This window comes from Sander vitreus, chromosome 10, assembly GCF_031162955.1.
Source record: "Sander vitreus isolate 19-12246 chromosome 10, sanVit1, whole genome shotgun sequence".
Lineage (NCBI taxonomy): Eukaryota > Metazoa > Chordata > Actinopteri > Perciformes > Percidae > Sander > Sander vitreus.
Window position 1 is genome coordinate 9,803,042 of NC_135864.1, and position 24,011 is coordinate 9,827,052.

General features: G+C 41.0%; 1 protein-coding gene across 6 annotated transcripts in view; it reads left to right on the forward strand.

Annotated features, from left to right (window-relative positions):
- Positions 1 to 24,011, forward strand: part of fam13b (family with sequence similarity 13 member B) — an 85,668-nt gene that overhangs the window by 50,797 nt on the left and 10,860 nt on the right. For 3 of the 6 annotated variants that reach the window (XM_078260156.1, XM_078260162.1, XM_078260157.1), the window contains exons 8-14: positions 13,858 to 13,902; positions 18,483 to 18,578; positions 19,295 to 19,442; positions 21,070 to 21,167; positions 22,449 to 22,506; positions 22,812 to 22,941; positions 23,426 to 23,497. In XM_078260156.1, the coding sequence (XP_078116282.1) occupies positions 13,858 to 13,902; positions 18,483 to 18,578; positions 19,295 to 19,442; positions 21,070 to 21,167; positions 22,449 to 22,506; positions 22,812 to 22,941; positions 23,426 to 23,497 (647 nt within the window). The remainder of the gene's footprint in view (positions 1 to 13,857; positions 13,903 to 18,482; positions 18,579 to 19,294; positions 19,443 to 21,069; positions 21,168 to 22,448; positions 22,507 to 22,811; positions 22,942 to 23,425; positions 23,498 to 24,011) is intronic. The other 3 variants (XM_078260158.1, XM_078260161.1, XM_078260159.1) reach the window with 3 other exon arrangements.

The following is a 24,011-nucleotide window of genomic DNA, read 5'->3' on the forward strand; positions in this document are numbered from 1 at the left end:
ATTAGTATTACATTTTATCTTTCAAATAGAGGTTTAAAAACAAGCACATATCGGCCAAATATCGGCCAAAATAAATCGGCAGCATTTATCGGCCATCGGCTGATCCTGATTTCTAAAGATCGGCATCGGCCAGAGAAAACCCATATTGGTCAACCTCTAGAATATAGGTTGAAAAGGATTTGCAAATCATTGTATTCTGTTTTTATTTACGTTTTACACAACATTCCAACTTTATTGGAATTGAGGTTTGTACAAAATACTCGTTTCCGATTGGTTGGCAGGTGTCAAAAATGGTCTAACCGAATGCCTCATAGATTCAGTCGGTGGTTGAAACACTGTTAAAAATTAGTGCATTGAATTGCAGTTATCCATAGCAAATAGGGCTGCAACTAACAGTTTGTTTCTGTTTGTTCTGTTGATTATTGTTTAATAAAGAAATAGTCAAGAAATGCCCACCACAAGTCCAAGATAAAATCTGTAAAATGGATCAGTAGTTCATAGCCCAAACATATTTAATTTAAAATTATATGAAATGGGTAAAAGCAGCACATCCTCACATTATAGCCACTGGGACTTGCAAAATGTTCTGTTTGATAAATAAACAAAAAATCACTTTTAAAAATTGTTGGGCGATACTTTTTTTAATCAAATTAATTAATCAACTAATCATTTCAGCTAAATTAGCTGCAGTTCTTCACAGTAAAGCTTACACTTATGGGTAAAACAGACCTAACATTTATTTAACCTGCCTACAAATAAACAGTACAGTATATCAGGATGCCTTATTACGTATTATTGCCAAACTAACTTACTGTTTGATCTTTCAAAGACAAAACAATCAGTAGCACATTGTATCTGGCTCCCACTGTGACACCAAGCTTTCAAAAATGGAAAATACTGTAGTTATAGGTTGCACAAAATGGTGTTATTTTTTAAGTGTAGTCATTTTTCTTGGTATGTTTTGCTTAAACAAGAGCCACATTGTCTTGAATTGAAGTACCACTAAATCGTGCTGGGAGTAAGAGCCATTGTGTGGTTATTTTCCTTTTGTACAGTATTGGCTTATTCTTGTGTATAATATTGACTTTTACTCAACACTTGTGTGTTATTCAAATATTCTTTCAACATGATGTATTATTCCTGACTTCAGGTTTAGGCATTTGGACTGGTTGTTTAGTGGGCACCATGCCACTGAGGGTCCTGCGCAAAGACTCTTTAACTGCACTTAACAAATCTTGTCTAGTGTCCTACAGTGAGATGCCAAATATCTCTGAAAGCCATGACTTGCATCTTAAAATGGAATTCTGCTATAATATCTTCTGATAAAACAAGATGTCCGTGAAGGTTCTCAGTCATCCAGGTTATTATGTTCTGAGCAGCACCTCTGAAACAGCTTGTAACAGAGTTAAAAGGTTAATTTGATTTAGATTGGAACAACTCATCAAGTATTCTCAGGTTATTCTGTTTGGGTTCTTTGTCTTTATCACTTCTCTTTGTGATATCGCTTTGTTAAACTATTTTATCAAAGCCCTTTTTGATCGCCTTCCCTTTCTAGTTCTTGGTAAAACCTTGTATCATCTCCAGCATGATATCGTTTTTTTTACTTTGATTTGAAGAAAGTTGACCTGATGTCTAATCCTGTTGGAAACACACTTGCTGACTCACAGAGAAACCTTATGAGGACAAAAGGAACTATACTAGTTTCCTTGGGAGTGACACAGATATAACTGTGAAACGCATATTTGAAATACATTAATTAATTTGAATACCCCTCTCACTATTTTCTGTATTGCTTTTTCTCTGTTGCTGTTTTACTTTCTCCTTCTTTCCTACTCTTTTGTTTGTGTTCATATCTTCCACTCCTGTGTTCTTTCATACTCTGCTCAGGTCTTTAGGTATCACTGTCACTCGTCTCAATAATTTGTTAAATGTAGTGATGCCTTTATTTGTCTGAGAAAAGGCTCATAGGGGGTGATATAAAAGACACAGATGTGTGTTTCTGTGATTATGTGCATCTTGCACGTGTGTGCGCGTGTGTGTGAGCGTGTGTGCGCATACCATTAAACAGACCACTAGTCCGGCTTGAGTCCATAGTCACCACTGAGTGGACCAGAAAAATCAATCCTCCCTCCCCCTTTCTGCCTCGTGATTGGCTCGCAGAAGTCCTTCTCTTTTTACGATTGGCTCCCAACTTCAGCCCCTCCCATCTCATTGGTGCTCCTGGAGGTTGTTGCCTGGTTACATCAGAAGCTCATATATTTGAGCAGGGCTGTGGATGATTACTGCAGCACTTTTACAGACAGTGCAGACTGAGACAACCTCACACACACTCATTTAAGAACGCACACAACGGTTCAGAGGACGGGACAGAATGCACCCAGGCGATACTCTGCTGCTAGACCTGCTGGTACTGTCGCTGACACCTCAAAGTGCTCTACTGGGATAACCACCTACTGGATACAAGGCTGACCTACAGACTGACCCGATTTTGACAGAGAAGAAATCTGAAGGAGAGACCAAGCTTCCCAGCTGGTTACTGCTCCTACAGGAGATGTGTCAAGTGGTTAACAGGCAAAAACAAGAAGGAGACAGAAATCGTGCTGAGTTTGGTTCAAAGTCAAGCCGACTTCTCTGCAGGGTTTGAAAAATAAAAAACAGACTGGACTTTTATAACCTAAGCTGACTGCACTGGGCAGAAACGGTCTACCAGACATATGAGGCAGCCCTGAAACACCTACAGGCTGATTAAAAAAACTGAGACAAAACAAAAAGGACAGAACACAGTGAGAGAAAACACAGCTGGGAAAATGAGAATGGCCTGTGACATTCTGCTGCAGAGGTAAACATCAGGGTTATGTAACTTCTCTAGTCTGACTTGAATAAATGATTGGATGAATGGACGAACTGGAGGGTAAAAGAGGAAAAAGGGCAGGAAATTGGATGAATTAAGTGGATTAATTAACAAAAGAATTAGAAGTGGAAAGTTAGAAGAATGAATCGGCTTGTGAATGAATTACTGGAAACCTTCATGTTAAGTGATATAATACCTTTTTATTATGAATGGAGGGAAATGAGATTAGATTGTGTTTTCTTGCTCATTGTTTTGTTACCAAGCAGAGATGAAAGAGAATAGAGAGACAAGAGGAAGTCTGTGTCTTTTCTTGCACAGGAATAGAAACTGAGCAGATGAAGAGAAAGGGATCATGGCATTACTTAATAGCTGATATTGTGTTATTCAATCGAAGTATAAAAAAAGGAGGAGCGTCTGGCGGGGGATGTGTCAGCCTTTTGCTATGTGGAGGGGCAGAAATGGCACTTGTCCCCTTTTAATAAGTATTCCCTCAATCAAACATACCGTTTTTATTATATCTAAGGCATGAAAGTAGGTGCACTCATGATTGGAGTAAGTCACAGTTGTTGGCAGTTTCTTAAGAAGCTCTTAGCAATTAATTTGAAAAACATAAAATATTTCTTACTCCACTATTGCTGAAACGATTGGTCAATGAATTGACAGAAAATGAGTTGCAACATTTAATTTTAAGAAACAATTATTCATTAAAGTCATTTATCAAGGAAATATGGCAATTTTTTCAAATGTACACTACAGGTCAAAAGTTTGGGGTCACTTAGAAATTTCCATTCCACTCCATTATAGACAGAATACCAGCTGAGATCAGTTGCATTGTTTTTTTAACTAGGGCAGCAGTTTTCAGATTACATTATGTGCTTACATAATTGCAAAAGGGTTCTCCAATGTTTTCTCAGTTAGCCTTTTAAAATGATATCAGATTAGTAAACAGAATGTGCCTTTGGAACATTGGATGAATGGTTGCTGATAATGGGCAATGTATATATTGCATTAAAGATCAGCCACTTCTTTCTACAACAGTGGAGAAACCTTTTGCAATTATGTAAACACATAATGCAATATGAAATCTGCTGACCTTATTAAAAAAAACAATGCAACTGATCTCAGCTGGTATTCTGTCTATAATGGAGTGCAATGGAAATGTCTAAGTGACCCCACACTTTTGACCGGTAGTGTAAGTATTTATTTACGGCTGCAAATAATGATTATTTATGACGATTACTCTGCTGCAAGTCCAAGGTCAAGTCTCAGTGTGTCTGATGTTCAATTTACTTTGCTATAAAGCAGAGACAAACAGAAAATCCTCACACTGGAGAAGCTGGAACCAGAAGATATTTGGTGTTTTTGCTTGAAAAATGACTGAAATATTTAATAGGTGAAGAGTAAAGTTCTGGGATCTCATTTATAAACGTGGCGTACACACAAAACAGGGCTGAAAATGTGATTTATAAAAAACAAACGGACAGAACAGACGGCAGAATGTGCGGTCCTCCACGCATACGCACATTTTGGAGACAATGGGAATTGGCGACGCAGATTGTGAGGTGGTGAACTGAAGTCAGACTGCAGAAAGTAAATGTGGGAGATTACTCGTAATATTTTCAAGTATTGATACCTCACGCACGTTCTTTCACTTCATATCATCCACGTTATTATGAAGATTAAATCTAGCAGTGTTATTTGCACTGAGTGATACTTGTTACATAAATACCTTGTAAAATCCAACTCAAATCTTAAATAACAATTTGTTAGGATAACATCAAGTACTCTAGCATTAGATAACGGCAGAACACAGGTAAATAATTAAATATCTGTTTTTAATACTGTGCATATATCATCAAATGTCAAAGTCTGGAAATACAGCCGTTAAGCTCTCGCGTAATTGTTATGTCCTTGTTATCGGTCCAAACTTTAATACTGTATGAAGAAAAGTGTGTTTGCCTATTAGACTTTCGTCTTTAAATTGTATCTCGGGGGTGGGGGATACCACTAGTTGATTTTGTGATTTTGGCAAGGTGTTAACAATCACAAATTATTGTAAACATATAAATACTGCGGTGACAACCGTGCGTAATGCTTCACGATGGCACTGCTGGCACTGCAGGAGGACTACGGTAATGGAAGAATCAGGAGAGAAAGAGGCTTCAGGGACCATGACGATGACTGGCTAATATTCCGATTTAAATTCCCTAAAGCTGTGCTCTTGGATCTATGTACTGAATTTGGTCCAGTAGAGAAGGCAACGCGCCGGAACCGTGCCATCCCGGTCCAAATACAGGTCCTCGCCACTCTAAATAGTCAATGCAAAGCACCTCATGAATGCCTGATCAGCATTCATGAGGTGCTTTGCATTGACTATTTATGGTTAAAAATGGGCGTGTACAGGGCGGGATAAGAGGCTGATTCACGTAAGCACACTTGTGGGTAATCTGTGATTTATAAAAGGAGCATTGCTTAAAGATGTGCGTACGCATAATTTTATAAACCTGATTTTTTTTTTTTTTTGGCATACGCCATTTTTGGCTTGTGGCCGTACGTACACTTTTAGTAAGGATCCTACACACAGTTTTATAAATGAGACCCCTGGTGATTCAGCTATTTCTGTGTTTTATCTCCTTGTTTTTGTAATTCACATACAAATTGAATATCTTTTTGGACTCTTGGTTGGACACCACCTTTTTGTCTCAGAAATTGTGCAACTTTTCACGATTTTTTTAACATTTAATTTTTGGCCATTTATTGTCCCAAGTAAAAAGCAGCTGATGGAAACAAACAAATGATCAGAAAACCAAACGCATATCTTGAGTCTTTGACTTCATCAGTGTTTGAGTTGTTTGAATGGCCCTGACATGAAGCCCTTTAAATGTTTACTGTTCAGAGGCAGCAAGAAGAGCTGTTGTGAGATATATGATGATGATTAGGATTCTGTGTGTATGTTTAAAGTATATTACTAGCCAAAGTAAAATATGTCGTCTTGTGCATGCTGAGAGATATATATATAAATTATATGTGTGTGTGTGTGTGTGTGTGTGTGTGTGTGGTAGGAATTTGCGTGGGTGTGGGTGGATGCGTAGACTGCAGCAATTTGTAGTCCCTCTCAGCCAGAACCAGACAAAGTCAGGTTTGCTGACAACAGCACCTCTAAAATCACAACTAACCTCGAACTCACCTTACACACTATCCATCACACACAAACACAGTTACTTCCACATAGAAACACTTAAGCAGTAAAAGATACTTGCAGGCTTTTTCTTTCTCTCTATTACACACACACACACACACACACACACACTATCGTTTTCTTTATATCGAGCCACCAGAATAATTGTTATAAATAATGTACCACAATGTGACACCCTTCATCAGCCATTTTCCTTGTTACCATCTCCACTGACGACACAAAGTTCCTGTTGCAATTTTATTTTGTTAATTCATTTAAATTCTCAGATGTCTCAGTCTTATTCAGTTGAGACGAGTCAGCTGATACCACAGCACAGCCTTATACAGCCTATACAGTATATGTGATATGTAGTATATAGTACATACGTTTAGGTCAGTTGCGTAATTTTTTACAACAAAAATTACCTTGGCCAAATGCTGAGAGGCAGCAGAGACTGGACTGAACCATGCATTTTTTTCCAACTGTTTACAAAATAAGAACTTTACCTTGGAACAGAGTATTAAAAAATAAGCAGGAAGGAATTTCTACATTTTGCTGCAGTAGATCAACAGCAGGGTCAGGGCTAACTATGACTCTGCTAATATTTGAAGGTCACAAACTTTCTGGAGATATAAAATGCTAGATTATGATATGAGGTCTAATATTCTTTACTTCTAAAAGTGAGAGAAGATTGTCCATCCATCCATCTTCGTCTATCCATCTTTGCCCGCTTATCTGGTATCGCGTCGCGGGGGGAGCAGCTCCAGCAGGGGACCCCAAACTTCCCTTTCCCGAGCCACATTAACCAGCTCCGACTGGGGGATCCCGAGGCGTTCCCAGGCCAGGTTGGAGATATAATCCCTCCACCTAGTCCTGGATCTTCCCTGAGGCCTCCTCCCAGCTGGACGTGCCTGGAACACCTCCCTAGCGAGGCGCCCAGGGGACATCCTTACCAGATGCCCGAACCACCTCAACTGGCTCCTTTCGACGCGAAGGAGCAACGGCTCTACTCCGAGCTCCTCACGGATGACTGTGCTTCTCATCCTATCTCTAAGGGAGACGCCAGCCACCCTCCTGAGGAAACCCATTTCGGCCGCTTGTACCCTGGATCTTGTTCTTTCGGTCATGACCCAGCCTTCATGACCATAGTGAGGGTAGGAACGAAAACTGACCGGTAGATCGAGAGCTTTGCCTTCTGGCTCAGCTCTCTTTTCGTCACAACGGTGCGATAAATTGAATGTAATACCGCACCCACTGCGCCAATTCTCCGACCAGTCTCCCACTCCATTGTCCCCTCACTCGAGAACAAGACCCCAAGGTATTTAAACTCCTTCACTTGGGGTAAGGACTCATTCCCTACCTGGAGAAGGCACTCCGTCGGTTTCCTGCTGAGAACCATGGCCTCAGATCCAGTGAGTGCTGAAGGTCACAGGCCGATGATGCCATCAGGACCACATCATCTGCAAAAAGCAGCAATGAGATCCCCAGCCCACCGAACTGCAACCCCTCCCCACCCCGACTACGCCTCGATATCCTGTCCATAAATACAACAAACAGGATTGGTGACAAAGCGCAGCCCTGGCGGAGGCCAACCCTCACCTGAAACGAGTCCGACTTACTGCCGAGAACCCGGACACAGCTCTCGCTTTGGTCGTACAGAGATTACTCCCGCAGCACCTCCCACAGTATCTCCCGGGGGACCAGGTCATACGCCTTTTCCAGATCCACAAAACACATGTAGAGAGTGAAGATCTGATCCGTTGTTCCATGACCAGGACGGAATCCGCATTGTACCTCTTCACCCCAAGGTTCGACTATTGGCCAAACCCTCTTTTCCAGCACTTTGGAATAGACTTTACCAGGGAGGCTGAGAAGTGTGATACCCCTATAATTGGCACACACCCTCTGGTGTGTGCCAATTATGTTGAAGAGGCGTGTCAACCAAGACAACCCCTCCACACCCAGAGCTTTAAGCATTTCTGGACGGATCTCATCAATCCCTGGGGCTTTGCCACTGTGGAGTTGTTTAACTACCTCAGTGACTTCCACCAGGGAAATTGACGACAATCCCCCATCATCCTCCAGCTCTGCCTCTACCATAGAGGGTGTATTGGCTGGATTTAGGAGTTCCTCAAAGTGCTCCTTCCACCGCCCTATTACCTCCTCAGTTGAGGTCAACAGTGTCCCATCCTTAATGTACACAGCTTGGATGGTTCTCCGCTTCCCCCTCCTGAGGTGGTGAACGGTTTTCCAGAAGCGCCTTGGTGCCGACCTAAAGTCCTTCTCCATGTCTTCTCCAAACTTCTCCCACACCCGCAGTCCCGGAAAGACTCCTTCTTCAGTCGGACAGCTTCCCTGACCACCGGTGTCCACCACGGTGTTCGTGGGTTACCACCCCTTGAGGCACCTAAGACCCTCCTCGCCGCAGCTTTAGCAATGGAAACTTTGAACATTGTCCACTCAGGTTCAATGCCCCCAGCCTCCACAGTGATGCACGAAAAGCTCCGCCGGAGGTGTGAGTTGAAAGTCTGCCGGACAGGGGCCTCTTCCAGACGTTCCCAATTTACCCGCACTACCCGTTTGGGCTTACCAGGTCTGTCCAGAGTCTTCCCCCACCCCCTGACCCAACTCACCACCAGATGGTGATCGGTTGACAGCTCCACCCCTCTCTTCACCCGAGTGTCCAAAACATACGGCTTCAGATCAGATGAAACAATTATAAAATCGATCATTGACCTTCGGCCTAGGGTGCTCTGGTACCAGGTACTTATGAGCATCCCTATGTTCGAACATGGTGTTTGTTATAGACAATCCATGACTAGCACAGAAGTCCAACAACAGACAACCACTCTGGTTTAGATCAGGGAGGCCGTTCCTCCCAATCACACCTCTCCATGTATCTCCATCATTGCCCACGTGCGCGTTGAAGTCCCCCAGCAGAACTATGGAGTCCCCCACTGGAGCCCCATACAGGACTCCATTCAAGGTCTCCGAGAAGGCCAAATACTCGGAACTCTTGTTTGGTGCATATTACAGTGCAAACAACAGTCAGAGTTTTCCCCTCCACAACCTGCAGGCGTAGGTGGCGACTCTCTCGTCCACCGGGGTAAACTCCAACGTAGCGGTGCTCAGCCGGGGGCTTGTGAGTATCCCCACACCCGCCCGGTGCCTCACACCCTGGGCAACTCCGGAGAACAAAAGAGTCCAACCCCTATCCAGGAGTATGGTTCCAGAACCGAGACTGTGCATAGAGGTAAGCCCCACCAGATCCAACTGGTAGCGCTCCACCTCCCGCACAAGTACCAGCTCCTTCATCCACAGAGAGGTGACGTTCCACGTCCCCAGAGCCAGCCTCTGCCGCCCGGGTCTGGTCTGTCGAGGCCCCTGACCTTCACCGCCACCCGTGTGGCAGCGCACCCGACCCCAGCGGTTCCTCCCACAGGTGGTGGGCCCATGGGATGGAGAGAGGGATGCCACGTAGCTTTTTCGGGCTGTGCCTGGCCGGGCTCCGTGGCAAACCCGGCCACCAGGCGCTCGCTGACGGGCCCTCCATCTGGGCCCTCCATCTGGGCCCTCCATCTGGGCCTGGCTCCAGACGGGGGCTTCCTCTGGGCAGGATCACTATCTATCTCTTCCTTGTTTACTCATGGGGTTTTTGAACCATTCTTTGTCTGGCCCCTCACCTGAGACCACTTTGCTATGGGAGACCCTACCAGGAGCACAAAGCTTCAGACAACACAGCCCTCAGGTTCATAGGGACACACAAACCTCTCCACCACGATAAGGTGATGGTTCCCGGAGAGGAGAGAAGATTGTGCAGTAAAAAAATGCTCTATTCAGCTATGCACAAATCTCTAATGGTTTCATAACCAGTAAAACATTCAGGGGCAGTAATATGTCACCAGTAAATTGGCAGTAAATGTGCAGATTATGGAGTCCACATAGAGCTATTCTCCCATGTTAAAATAGATAACAAATGATGATTTAGATACTGCAATCCTTCAGGAATGGATCTGTGCTTATATGTCCACCTTTTAAAGGCATTTTATGGTGTTCTTGTATAAAATCGTTGTGTCAATTAATGTAGTTATAAAGCTGTTTTCTCAACAGGATCATAGAAATCATGACATCAAAGACAACTTTAAAATGAACTATAATGTTAACGTGAGAGTGGGGGATTACTGGGTACTGAAATCTCTGGGTACTGCAACGTGAAAAACACAGGTTAGATGGATAAATAGATGCTGTATTATAATATTATGTTAATATTTACTTTATACTTTCTATTAAAATAAAAACACATGTGCATTACTTTCCCTCAGGTGATGCTCACCTTCCTTCTAATGTAGTAATCTGCCACCAGAGAGATGTTTCCTTGCTGTGATCATGCTGAGGACTCTGGTTAGCAGACAGCAGATTAGCCTAATGGGATCTCAGTGAATCTGGCAAGAATTTGTTTTCCTTCGTCACTCACCTCAGATGCCTTTAGGATGTGTTTGATGAAGCAGTTAGGGAAATCATATAATAGTAAACTAATAATGCGTATGTGTTTTAATCTCATTTTAAATTAAATCAAACCAATGAAGATGTGCAGCTCCTAGATATGAGCAGATGAAAAATAGCCTCAGTCGTCACCGCTAAATCAATTTTGTAAACAAGCGGAGCATTTGTTTGTTTCTGAGACGTTATCAAAGACAACGTCACTGTCTACGTAGGTCACTCTAAAAGGTTTTACAGTGTCACTGCACTTTAGCTAGCTGTCACTGCAGCTAGCTAAAAGTGTGTCTCCTTAAGATGTTATCAAGGTCTCATCTCTGTATATCGCTATATTGTTTGTCTGAGCAATGACCAGTGGATAGTTTCTCACTTGAATGTTTTATTAATATATTTTTTAGAAAAACTAATGTTAGTAGAAGTTAATATTCTTATTTTAATAATTTAGAAACAGAATATAAAGGTGCATATTTTACTAAAGTTGTGTTAGAAGATAATTGATGGTGTTTGATATAGTATAATGGACAACAGCACAAAAAGAGACTGATGTGTTGTCCTTTGCAATCTGTCATGTACCTGTACCAAAAGGGCTTTGCAACATACACTGTGCCCTTCTGTCCCTGTGGTGTAGAGCATGTCTGTTAGTATGATAGCTAGTAAAGCAAACTTTCCACCTTAAGACATAATCAAAACCACTTTCTACTACACCAGGGAACTATAATACTCCAATGTCCAATCTGCCCTTCATGGTGTCTCCGGTAGGGAAGAAATGCCCAAAAGGGTCCTATAAAGGGTGTCATGTATGGTCCTTTAGGGCTCAACTGACGATAGAAATAGTATCTCTGCTGCTGCTTAGGGAGTTTGAGGAGGCCAGAAATACCCCAAAGGACACAACAACGATTTTACTTTTAAGAGTTTAGGGGGAAAATAGTAGATATATAGTAGATATTATCTTTGCTACTTAAGGCACATGGAGATTATGTTACGTCTTCAAGGACCCTATCAAGGATCTATTGTTAGTGATGCAGCCACCCCTTAGGGCACGACTCAGCAGGAGAGCCTGAGCCGTCAGATGTTATCAGCGCTTCTAAGGGACAGTTGCTGCTGTAAAGAGCCTGCAGTGTGTATTCCTGTTTAAAGGGCATTTCTCTATGCTGACTAACAGAAGATCTGATGTAATCTCAGTCCAGATAATTATGGACTCAAATGTATTTGTCAGATGTTGGAGAGAGATGGCCAAAATAGATGTTGGCCTTACACAAAGTCAGAAGCTTTTCACATTTCATTACTTCCCTCACACCCACAGTTTTTTGGGCTGCTTTGGCAGGCTTACTGATCTCCACACTTCTCTTTCACACATTCACACTCAAGGTTACAGTGTTAGAAAGGGGAATGTAAAGTTGCTTTTCCATTACATGGTACCTGCTCGACTCGACTCGACTCTACTCGCCTTTTTTGGTTTTCCATTACGAAAAAAAGTACCTGGTACCTGCTAACAGGTACTTTTTTAGTACCACCTCAGTCGAGGTTCCAAGCGAGCTGAGGTGAGCCGAATAGGTGACGTGAAAGCGACAGACGGGTGTCCTGAACAAACCCGCTATTTTTAAATAGTTTAGCCAGCTGTGTTTTTTTTTTTTGCTGCCTCCAGCTTCATTTGAAACTAAAGGTGTCTTATGGCTGTGGCCACAACAACACACCTTCGACATTCTGTGTGTCGCGTTAGGTCACGGCAGTTTTCTGCGGCGCCTCTTGTTTTACAGTTCTGCGGAGGCTCCAGGCAGAGCTTTCGCCATAGCCTACGTACACACACACATGGCCGGCTCAACGCACGCACCAGCGCACAAGTATAAACATCAGGCCACTTACATAGTATACGGCGAAAGCTCTGCGTGGAGCCTCCACAGAACTGTAAAACAAGCTCAAGTGGCCTGATGTTTATACTTGTGCGCTGGTGTTTGCGTCGAGCCGGCATATAACGACCAGCCACAAGCTACTAAAATCTGCAATGGAAAACGGACGCACAGTGTGTCAAGTCGAGTCGAGGCGAGTAGAGTAGAGTCGAGGCGAGTCGAGCAGGTACCATGTAATGGAAAAACGCCATAAGATGCTGGTTAAATTCAAAGCCAGTAAGAATCGAGGGAGCAGAAGGAGATTAAAGGGGAAAGAAACACTGTGGAGAAATGAGAACTTCGGAGAAAGATAAGCGAAGGGTAGAGATGATATAAAAAATATTTTTGTATAAAGCATGATGGGATGGAATGAGAGAAATAAGGTAAAGAGGTAAGCGGGAATAATCATTACAGTGGTATGTAAATAGAAAGAGAAATAATGAGAGGAGGGCAGAAAAGATAGTTGGATGGCAAGAATAGAAACAAGAAGGAAGGGTGAGAATAAAAGATAAGAGACGAGAGAAAGAAGATTAAAGATGGAGGGCATTATCATTTCCTACAGTATGTGCCATTAATAATTCAGTCTGTATCGATCAACCTCATGACTTCTAACGAGAGAGAGAGAGACAGAGAGAGAGAGTCAATATACATCCACATCAAAAGGTTGTGGAACTTCAGCTGTTTTTCTAATGAAATCAGTTTGACCGCCTAAGTCACACACACAGTATATATGAAATGTACCCAAGCACTTGGCATAATGTGAACAACCTTGTGTTGTGTGTGTGTGTGTGTAGGAGTGTTATATAAATCTGGCGTGCCAGTGTATTTGTGAGGCCAGCAGCAGGCTGCTGAATCAACAGACACATCTGAGCCACCTCCCTGTTTCATGCCCCACGCACGCGCACACACACACACACACACACACACACTTCCTTGCTTATGGAGGAACATCGAAGAACAAATATGACTTGACACACACACACACACACACGCGCACACACGCGCACGTACGCATCCTTCTATCTGATCAGCAGGCTCTGTAGCCTAAATAACAATCTGCCCACCCAGAGTGGCGCCAGAGACTGAATTGTCATTTGGCACAAGGGATCTTAGACAACTGCAGTGAGAACATACACTCATCATGCTGACTTGCACACTTTCTTCTTTATTTCATTTGTTTTTCATCTCTACTGCTTTAAACACTCAGCAATTTGTCTCTGGCTCTAAAACACACACACACACACACACACACACACACACACACACACACAGTATGCACATATGTGTTCATGGTTATTGTCGTTCTTCTTCCCTGTTTTGACTCTTACTGCCCGACACCCTCCAAGGTCATTTCATGTCGGTATGGGAAAGGAGTCGAAGAGTACGTGATGTTCTAACCATGCTGTCCTTTTCCTCGCGCTCTCTCTCTCTCTCTCTCTCTCCAGCTCCCACCTCTCCCCTATATCCATTATGCCTGCTGACTCTGCTGAGTAAGTACTCAAACACACACACACTCACCAGCAATCTAGCCACTCGCGATAACATACATAGACACTTCTTTGTGTACACACACTGTAACAACCTACACCAGTGTACACCTAAAATTCCAGCTACACTAAGAAACTTCAAGTCATTTAATGTTCAACTAATTGGGAAAAAAAGCAAGCAAGTAGTTATTATAATTTAAGAGAAGTTAATAGAAAAACTGTAAACATAGGCTAAGACAACCAGTTTAGTTGAAGTTTGAAGAGCAAGAAAAGATCCAACTGCTCAAGAGGCAGATAAAATAACAAGATTTAAAAAAGAAGAAGTGCGGGCAGCACTTAGAAAAGTTGGGAGAAAGGTAAGAGGTTAAGAGGAAGTGATAAGGAGGGAAGAGGAAAGTCGGTCTTGTGTTATGATTATGAAGCTAAACTAAAGCATTTTGCATGGCTCTGTGCTTTTAGAGCCTCAAGGACATGAACTCCCCAATCACATGACAGTCAGGCTTCTGGATGTTCACAGCATGACATGGAAACAGAGTAAGATTATTGTCTATGGTGCTATACATTAATATTAATATACTGACCTGAAGGCTTGATGGCACAAACACAAAATGTCTCAGGGTTTAGGAATAACAGATGACAACGTGAGTAGTCTAATTCATCAATTACAAAAGAGAACAAAATGGCTGCATTTGTTGACATCAAAATATCATTACTTGATGTGCTGATTATTTTCTTACTTATTCGAATAGTGTGTTAGAAAATAGTGAAAAATTCTTCACTATTTCCAAAAATCCCAAGGTGACATGTTTGTTTTGTCCGACCAACACGCTAAAACCCAAAAACATTCAATTTACTATCTCACAGGCCAAAGAAAAGAGGAAAATTCTCACAATTCATAAGCTGAAACTGTTGTAGAATGTTTTGCATTCGACATAGACTAATTGATTATTCAACAAATGTTTTCAGCTCTAATATAATGGCACAACATTTAACTTCAGGTTGGCTTACTTTATATTTTTCAATATGCCAAGAACTGGGTGTTTGGCTTACCTTTGTATTTAAAAAAATTTCCTCTAGATAAACATAAACCGGTGCAAGATTACATTTAAGAAAACAAGGAAACGATAATAAGATAAATAAGCAGTTATTTATAAACAAATGGATGGACAGAATGATAGGTACCACGGAAATTTAAAAAACAAACTATTGTATTAATTTTTTAAATGTTAAATGGTGGATGAGGTCCTCAATTGGTTTGCTCTGGGCTTGTTGACCATGACATTTCAGAAATTAGGCTATAATGAAGAATAATAATACTAGCATACTAATCTTCCTAGCTTGTAAAGGAAAACATGCCACTTGAATTTCATTCTCCAGTAGTTTGACTATCTTCTGGGTGTCATGCGAGTACATTAACTGCTAGCACATTTCCAAACATCCATTAGATAGCGACAAGGGCCTTGGTTGCATAGACCGTCTTGTTTCTCTGAGAGTGTTTAATGTCTTCACTTTCCTCTGGCTACCAGGATGGGTTCAAAAGGGCTCTCCTCTGTAGGGAGGCATGAAAGGTTTTAGACAAAATTCAGACGACAGCAGCAAAAACACACGGTGCTTTTCGTGTGTGTGTGTGTGTGTGTGTGTGTGTGTGTGTGTGTGTGTGTGTGTGCGTGCGCGTGTCTGTGAGAGAGAGAGAAAGGCTGCAAGCATCTTTTACTGATTGAGTGTTTTATGTGAAAGTAACTGTGTTTGTGTGTGATGGATAGTTATTATTAGTGAGCTTCCTACACTTAGAGGTTGAGTTGCTGCTGCAGGCGAAGGTGGGCTTGTGGTCCAGAGAAATGTGTGCACTGTTTGTGTGTGTGTGTGTGTGTGTGTGTGTGTGTGTGTGTGTGTGTGTGTGTGTGTGTGTGTGTGTGTGTGTGTGTGTGTGTGTCCGATATATCCTCAACTCACACACACATGTATTTGACCTCAGCTTAACAATCCTTTGAGTTTTACCTTAAATGGCCATGGATCTAAAGCCCAAACACAGTTTTGTCCTAGCTCCAAGTTCTTGTATATAGTCTCTTGTTTTATACGCCAAACACACCCAGTTTGATTTGGCAAATTTATTATACAGAGTAGAGATGTTTAATAATATAAATGTAAAAAATAGTTTGAGGAACATACAGTAGAAAGTATGATCCATCAGGAGCAGCAGGTGGTGTGGAGGAGTGTGAAGAGAGCGGGGTGTTTTTCCCAGTTTATGTATTTTTCTACCAGGTCTTCAACCTCTACTGCTGTCTCAGCTGGAGGAGAAAACAAAGCTAACAGCCCGCAAGAAGTCAGAGTAAATTAAGGAGGGATACTTTATGATCACACACACACATGCGTGGCAAGCAAGTTAAATAAAATCTCAGTAGAGCCTGTAGATCAACCATCACATGTCAATGTGGAAGAGTTCAGAGTGTGACTGCTGTTGTTACCTTTTATAGGCCGTAATGTCTCCACTCTTCTCCCTCGCTTCTAGTTTAAACATTATTAATCATTTTTAGAACTGGATCAAGTTTTTTGACTCAATAAGGACTTATTAAATAGCCCAGAATGGAAAATAAACCATTTCAGTGATTATTAGGCTCACAGAATGTTTGATTCATTATTCACCTTCAGTATATGTTTTTACATATTGTTCTTACTTTATATACCTCGCTGCCAGAAACATTTCTGTTCTTGGCATGGAGATAAACACATCAGTTTGTCATTTAAAGCTCCAGTTGTTGATTGATTAGTAGAGGTCTTTCTATTCATTAAAATAGGCTGATGAGAGGTAGGATTATGTGATGAGGCTTACATGTGGTTCCAGAGATGAAGGTTTTAACCTGTGCATCATGACTGGGTTACTGCTAAACATTATTCCCCTAATGGGTGAACAATCAACTAAACTTGCTGGATTCACTATAACTAAATAAATATAAAAAGAAAAGAGCACATACATTAATCTCATGTAGAGACGATTCAATTGACAATCATTGTAGAACAGAGAATAGTAGCTTTATTTTACAGTTTACATAAGTTATTGAACTGTTAAAACATTTAGGTGATTAGTTTTTATTCTGATCAGTCAGAGGAAATCGGATTGTTTGAAGGATTATTAAATATAATATAGTATATTTTTTGTTATGAATTATTGTTGGTAAATGTTATAATGCAGGTAGTCTCGCATTGCCAGACCTTCCTCCACAAGCGCTGCAGAGGAGGGTCTGGCTAGTCCACACAGCATTCCGGGATGGGAGAGAAACATGCTCTGGTTTATTGGCATGTCTTTAAACCAATCACAATCGTCATGGGCGGCGCTAAGCTCCGGACAGAGGCACGGCAAAATAGCCTCGGGAAGAAACTTGTTTTGGTGGAACATGTGTACGTTTAAAAGTTGTTTTAGTCGTGCAACAGAAAACTCAGATTGGACAGATAGTCTAGCTAGCTGTCTGGATTTACCCTGCAGAGATCTGAGGAGCAGTTAAACATAGTCCTCATGAATCGACCGGAGTTAAAAATTCCAACACAAAGAAAGCGGAAGGTAACGGATATCCAAAAAGAAGCACATACGGCGGAATTTCCGGCGGCAATGGAGCAATCCCGAAAGTGGAAGGTCGTGGATATAGACTACAATGCAGGTTACAGTTCAAAAGATGCAAAGTACTTGCAGAAAATACAAATTTTATAACATGCATTATTACAGAAGACCGGTGTTACTCGTCATCTGTGTATAATTTATTAATGATCAGTCGTTTTCCAGTACTGCATTCCTATTTAGCAGAAGTGAATAGCTTTTCTTAACTGAATTATACTATATTTAATCTGTTATTTATATATCCGATGCACCACAGGTTGCTAACAAGCTGCTGTATTAGTGCTTTCATCATGGTGATAGCTGTTAGTGAATTGAACTTTGCATAATTAAAGTTTGAAAATTACACTGACGTGAATCAACCACCCTGATACATGCAGGCACTCATATTGAGTCCAAAACAAAAGTTGATTTGGGATTTGATTTTAATATATGAATATGAATGTACCCGGATATTTTTTTTTGGCTGCGCTGTGTTGGTATTTTTTCTGCCATACAGTCCCACCACTCCTGAGAAAACAGATTGTCACAGGATCTTATCCAAAGTAGTTAAGTAAACCCAGTAAGCATTTGCCTTTGGTCCTGTGTAGACACAATCACTGGTAAACTGAGTTGTTATGGTTTACCCTTATTAAGGTTGAACTAAACTCATTCCAGTGGAGGAAACATGGGCTGCGTCATTACTCAGTATTCGCAGTTGATTAGTAACTGCCTTGCCAAAGTTTAAAAGTTTGACTGCCTCAAAGAAAACTGAAATAAAACTTAACACTCTCAGGGTTTGATGTCCACTGGGGTCACCCTGATAAGCTAAATACAGAATTTAAGGTGTCACAAAAATCTGATAAAAACATGAGAAATTATGTGAGGAAAATGCCCTTTTCAGTCAAATGTATGCGTCATCACACAGTAAAAAAAAAAAAAGTGAATACACATAAATCTTGATAAGTAACGCCCCTGTGTTTTTGTGTTTTCCCAGGATAATCCAGCGAACCATCAGGGCTGCAGTGGAGCAGCACTTCTTTGATCTGAAAACCTCCATCGGCCAAGACCTCAGCAACTATGACAGCCAGGGGTGAGAGTGCATACACACACATTAACAATCACACACATACAGTACATAGACAATCATGAAAACCAATTACACTTCAAGTATAAGAACATATTCACATTGATGTTCTGTACAGCTATGCCAAAACTGTGCAGACTGTGCAACTGTTTTTTATTTTTTATTTTCTATATGCCACCTTTTGTTGAATTATTTTAGGGAACCCAACACGTCAAGCCCCTTTTTCTGTCTTTTTTTTAAACTTATTTTGTCGTAGATGTAACACTGTTTTTTTTAGTTTTTTTTTTTACATGTGCTAAATAAATCAAATCAGAAAAATCGAATCCAAACAACCTGTTGCGTTCTGCTTCTTTCCCTCCATGCACCTGTTGGTAGAAACATGCGTTACACAGATTCCTCAAGGGTTGGAAGTGGTATCGGATGACTTTAAAGAACCATATTTGCCGTAGTGAACATTATGTACAAACGCACAAAGCCAGACAGATGGTTCAGGTTACCAGTAAATATGTTGACAGCTATGATGTTAATTAGCAAACTCTACATTGATGGGAGCAGCTGTTCAGTGGTCAGTCACCTCTGAGACAAAACAACATGTCCGGTAGTTTTACACTGTATACTGAAATAGGCGGCTTAATGTTCCCATGCACTTCCACCATAAAGGCACAGTGTCTGTGTTATTTTAAGTTACTATTTTATTAATATTTGTATTTGTTGTTTTCAAGGGTGAGTCCCAATGAGCCTGCAGACCAGGGTTGCCATGGAGACGAGGAGCAACAAACTGACCCTGAGGACAGTCCCTGCGACACAGAAGGGGAGACCCCACTCACGCAGACCGAGAAGCAAATACAACACAGCCAGAAAGACACACAGGTCTGTGGGAAACACACACACAACCAAATGCATACCACACATATACTGTACATCTGCACATACACAATACAATGTTTTAGGTCGCATATCCAATACACATCCGACAAGCAGCACAGAATCATCCATGTCTCACACACACACACACACACACACACACACACACACACACACACACACACACACACACACACACACACACACACACACACACACACAAAGTGGAGATTTCCCTCAAAAATGTTCACAGACAATGCACAGATTCTGACCAGTTGCTGTGTGGGCTGGCAGCATATTTCCCATAGCTAACCTCCTTCCTGTCTCAGTCTGTCCGTTCATTCCAAGGCTGAATGTTTTTGTTTTTTTTTAACCTCAAGGCTGAATGTTTGATATCATCAGCACAGTCCATCTTTGTTCTGATATGGTTGCTACAAAAACTGGAATTCTGCTGGGGTAGCCAGCAGAGACGAAAACAAACATGTTTTACAAATGTACACATAGATTAATGAATATGCTGAGACATAGAGGCAGTGTTTTGTTCTTACTAACTTATAGTCACGAGGGAATGACTCAAGGCTGAAATATACTTGAAAAGAAGTGCTGCTCAGTAACCAGAGAGTTTCTGTGTCCACCTTTTACACCCTCTGTATGCCAGGGGTTCATAGTAGGTTTAAGAATGGATGTAGCTTCAAGTGCACCCAAACTCTTGATTCCACATTGTTCACATTTTGGTGAGAAAAAAATAAGACCGAAATTAGGATCACATTTTCAAATCACAGTTGTACAACTTGAATTGATTACATACAGTGAATGTGTCTTAATTTCAGTGAGAGTCGCATAGCGTTTTAGTGAGCCTTGTCACCGTGGAAATCAAATCCCCTCAATGCTACTACCTCCCCTTAAACTGCCCTTTGGCGTCAGAGCTCTTGTCCCAAGAACCATTTTAGTGTCCAGACGGCAGAGATGACATCATGGCAGTGAGATGTGTCCTGGGACTATTGAGAAATCTGTCACCTCTTGTCAAAGAATGACAACAACACTTGTGTGCCAAACTGCAAAACACACACACACACACACACACACACACACCATTTACTCTCTTTACGTAACAGTTCTAATACCAGTGTGATATGTGCTTCATGTACAACAGGTATACACATTGAGTCATCATCCTGCTCCTCACTACAACTCTGAGTTGTTCCACAGATTTATGTGATAGCCACCACAACTTTTCTTTTCTGACAAACACAACACAGTCCAGTGTGGATATTTAGAGCCTTAAATCAATGATGCTGTAGTTTAAGTGATGACGATTACAGTGAAACTTAAAAGTTCTGGGATGTGAGTTATAAAGGTTAGAAGTTGTGATGGTAAAAGCCCCTTCCCCTTCACTTTGGGATTTTTTTTTTTTGGTTAGCACAAAAACAGCGTGTTTACGAATGCTCAAAGGAAGTGAAACATGATGATGTGTGTAGTTTCTAAGAGGAAGGATTCACCTGTTTATGCCCAATTTCTTTTTGTTTCTATTCATACCCAATAATGTCTCTTGCTCTGCTCAACTAGTTTTGTTTAAGTTTCTGATTTCCATTCATAAAAACAATCAAATTAATCTGCTGTTGCTTTCTCCCAGGATTCATTGGACACTGGCGCTACCCTGGAGGAGAGCTTGGGAATGGACCTGGATGCAGAGGCTGTCAGAGATGCTGAGAACAACATCAACACTGCCAGGTGAGCTGGGTGGATTGTCAGTTTGCCTTTATTAAGTTCAGTTTCACCTTACATCAAGAATACAGTACAAGCACAGTTATCAGAGTGAGAATGAATTATCAAGACCAGAATTTCAAGACATCAATGAACATTTTAGGCATAATTTGGACAAGGTAGATATATGTGTGTATATATGTGTCTATTGCCTCGTTAATCTTAATAATGTAGAGAGACTTGCTTCTTCCCCAGAGAGAAATTAATTTTCTTTAACACGTGCAGGAATGTTGTCTTGCACTGATCACTTGACACCTCACGTTTACAAATCACTTCGACATGCTGTCTCAGCCGGAGCTCATTTTTACGCTAAAACCGACCTTTATTATCCCTGTCTCTCTCTCACTCATAACACATATTAACTAACACTGCATGCTCATGTAGTTTTACACATCATATTGTATCATGCCTTCAGCTTGTGATTGTTAAAGCAACATCAAATATTCTTTTGTACCTTAAATAAATAAAGGTGTAAATAATGTTTCCAATGCCTTTTTAGTGGTTCATCAACTCGTAACAGGGTGAACAACACTTCTGCATTCACTTTGCGGCCCTCTATCGGCTATAACCGCACTATCCAAGTTTGCCAGATCGGGTAGCGGATCTGTAGTTCGAATGACAGCGGTAATGGACAATTCCGCTTCCAACCTGCAGGGGGACCAAGGAGGAAAAGTGCTTTGGTGTTGCGTTAACAAGCACAGTTAATGTACTGTGGTTGATGTGTCACGTAGTATTCAATTGTAAAAATGGTTCAGGTCGGCAATGATTAAATGCTGTTTCACATTTATTCAGGAAAAATGCGTAAAGTTAATCAGCAGGATAAAACGATCAATAGACACGGCATTGATTTTATTTGTAACAACAGTGTCTCAGGAAGACTCCAAATAAGGGTGAAGGATTATGACTAAAATACTTTGGGATTTCCAAATGATCATCACTAAATTGTTCTGGCGAGAGTGCGTCCAAAAATGGTTTGGATTTTGCTCAAAGCCAAAGATTTCTCAGGTCCGTGAGGTGACTTAGTTTGCTTTTAACAGTGTTTGCACATAAAGACTGGTCAGGCAATAGATTTAGTTACATAGCTATAACCAAAAACTTCTGTTCTAGATTTCTGAGCAAAAATATATAAAAGTTATGTCCCCTAAAAATTACAATTTGGGGAAATATTTGTTGAGTATTTTGTTAACTTTACTTTTAGTCATAGTTATCGTTTCAAATTTGTCTCCTGTTTCTTATCTTTGTTTTCAGTCTGGACGATCAACCCTGTGACATCATGGAGCAGACTCAGACTGACACCATAAGCTGTGTAAGTAGCAATAAAATGGAATATATGAGAATAATGGTTTCTGTGTTGATTTTATTTCGAAGGAGCCTTTTTAATTAAATTGAATTACAAGCACAGAGGAGTCATTTTTGGATCTATTAAAAAACATTTGCCAAATTATTACTTCAAGTTTATGTTACAGTATCTGTCTCACTGCTGTACTTCTTTTGTTTGCTTTTAATTAATTTCTCTTTCTTTTATCTTTTGTACCTTTATCTTCAATTATTTTTTATTTTTTTTCCTTCATTCTTTTCCTGATTTGCTTTTTTTAATCTCTCTTTCTCCAGGATTCAAGTTCATGCCGCTGTGATCAGAACGCCAACACCAACAAGACCAACATGAACCACCTGTCGCCATGCCAACCAAACTCTGGCCACAACCCCCACCTCCAACTCTTCCCTGACAACCAATGGGAAGGTAGGAGATATAATGTCAATATAATGTAATTGTAATAGAGAAGGAAACGGCACAGTAAAACAGACCCTTTCAATGGTTTTCTATATTGATGTTCTTTATTTATACATCTACGAAACACTCCATCCAAGCGAAATGTCAGTTATATACATTAATGTTGTTGTCTTTAAAAGCGCTCAAATTTAAAAGTCATTTAATTTTATGATGCCCTTTCTTTTTGAGATTAAATATATATTTGTTTTTAAAAATCATATCTGTTTCCCAAAGAATCTCTTTTGGGAGTTGTCATCCATACTTCTTTTAAATATCTAGTATGACTCAGTGAAAAACTCCATTGACTGAATGAATGTTGAAGAGTGAAGTTGTTATGAATGATTGACCTCACTGCTCCTCGTCTCCACTGTCTCTCTTCCTGTCCCTCCTCCTCCTCCTCCTCCTTCTTTGTCTTCTCTCCGTCCTCCTTCTTGTCCTCCTTCAATCCAAACAGCGTCACCCCCCTCACATCTCCACCTCCCTCCCATAGATTTCTCATGCATGCATCTGCAAAAAGAAGGCCAAGGTAAGTTGTTTCATATCTACCCGCCCATCCACCAGCCTACCTGTCCAGTCTTTCATCCTTTCCTGTTGTCGCTTTGGACACAGTACAGAAAACTTTATTAATATATTCTCACATCTTAAAATGATCTTTTGTAATACTGATTATAAATAAATCCCTGCATGTGAAACACTCTTCTAACACAGCTGGGGAACTCTTTTTCTTGCTCTCATCTTTGCTCTTCCCTCTTGCAACAGGATTATTGGATGGATGGATGGATGGATCAGGACACTTATTCCTGACTCTACCTGGTATTAAAATCCGATCGAAATGTTCCGATCACAAGTGGACAGCTTTAATTACGTGTGTTCCCACCTGGCAGTAGAATGTGCCCTCCAAATGCGTCTTGAGTGACCACTTGTGATCAGATCTAACTTCTTCGCTCTATATACGCAAATAAAACGTGACGTGCGACTTAAGTATAGGAATGTCTGAAGTATTATCTTACATATTTGTGAATTCAGCTACGCTTTATGAA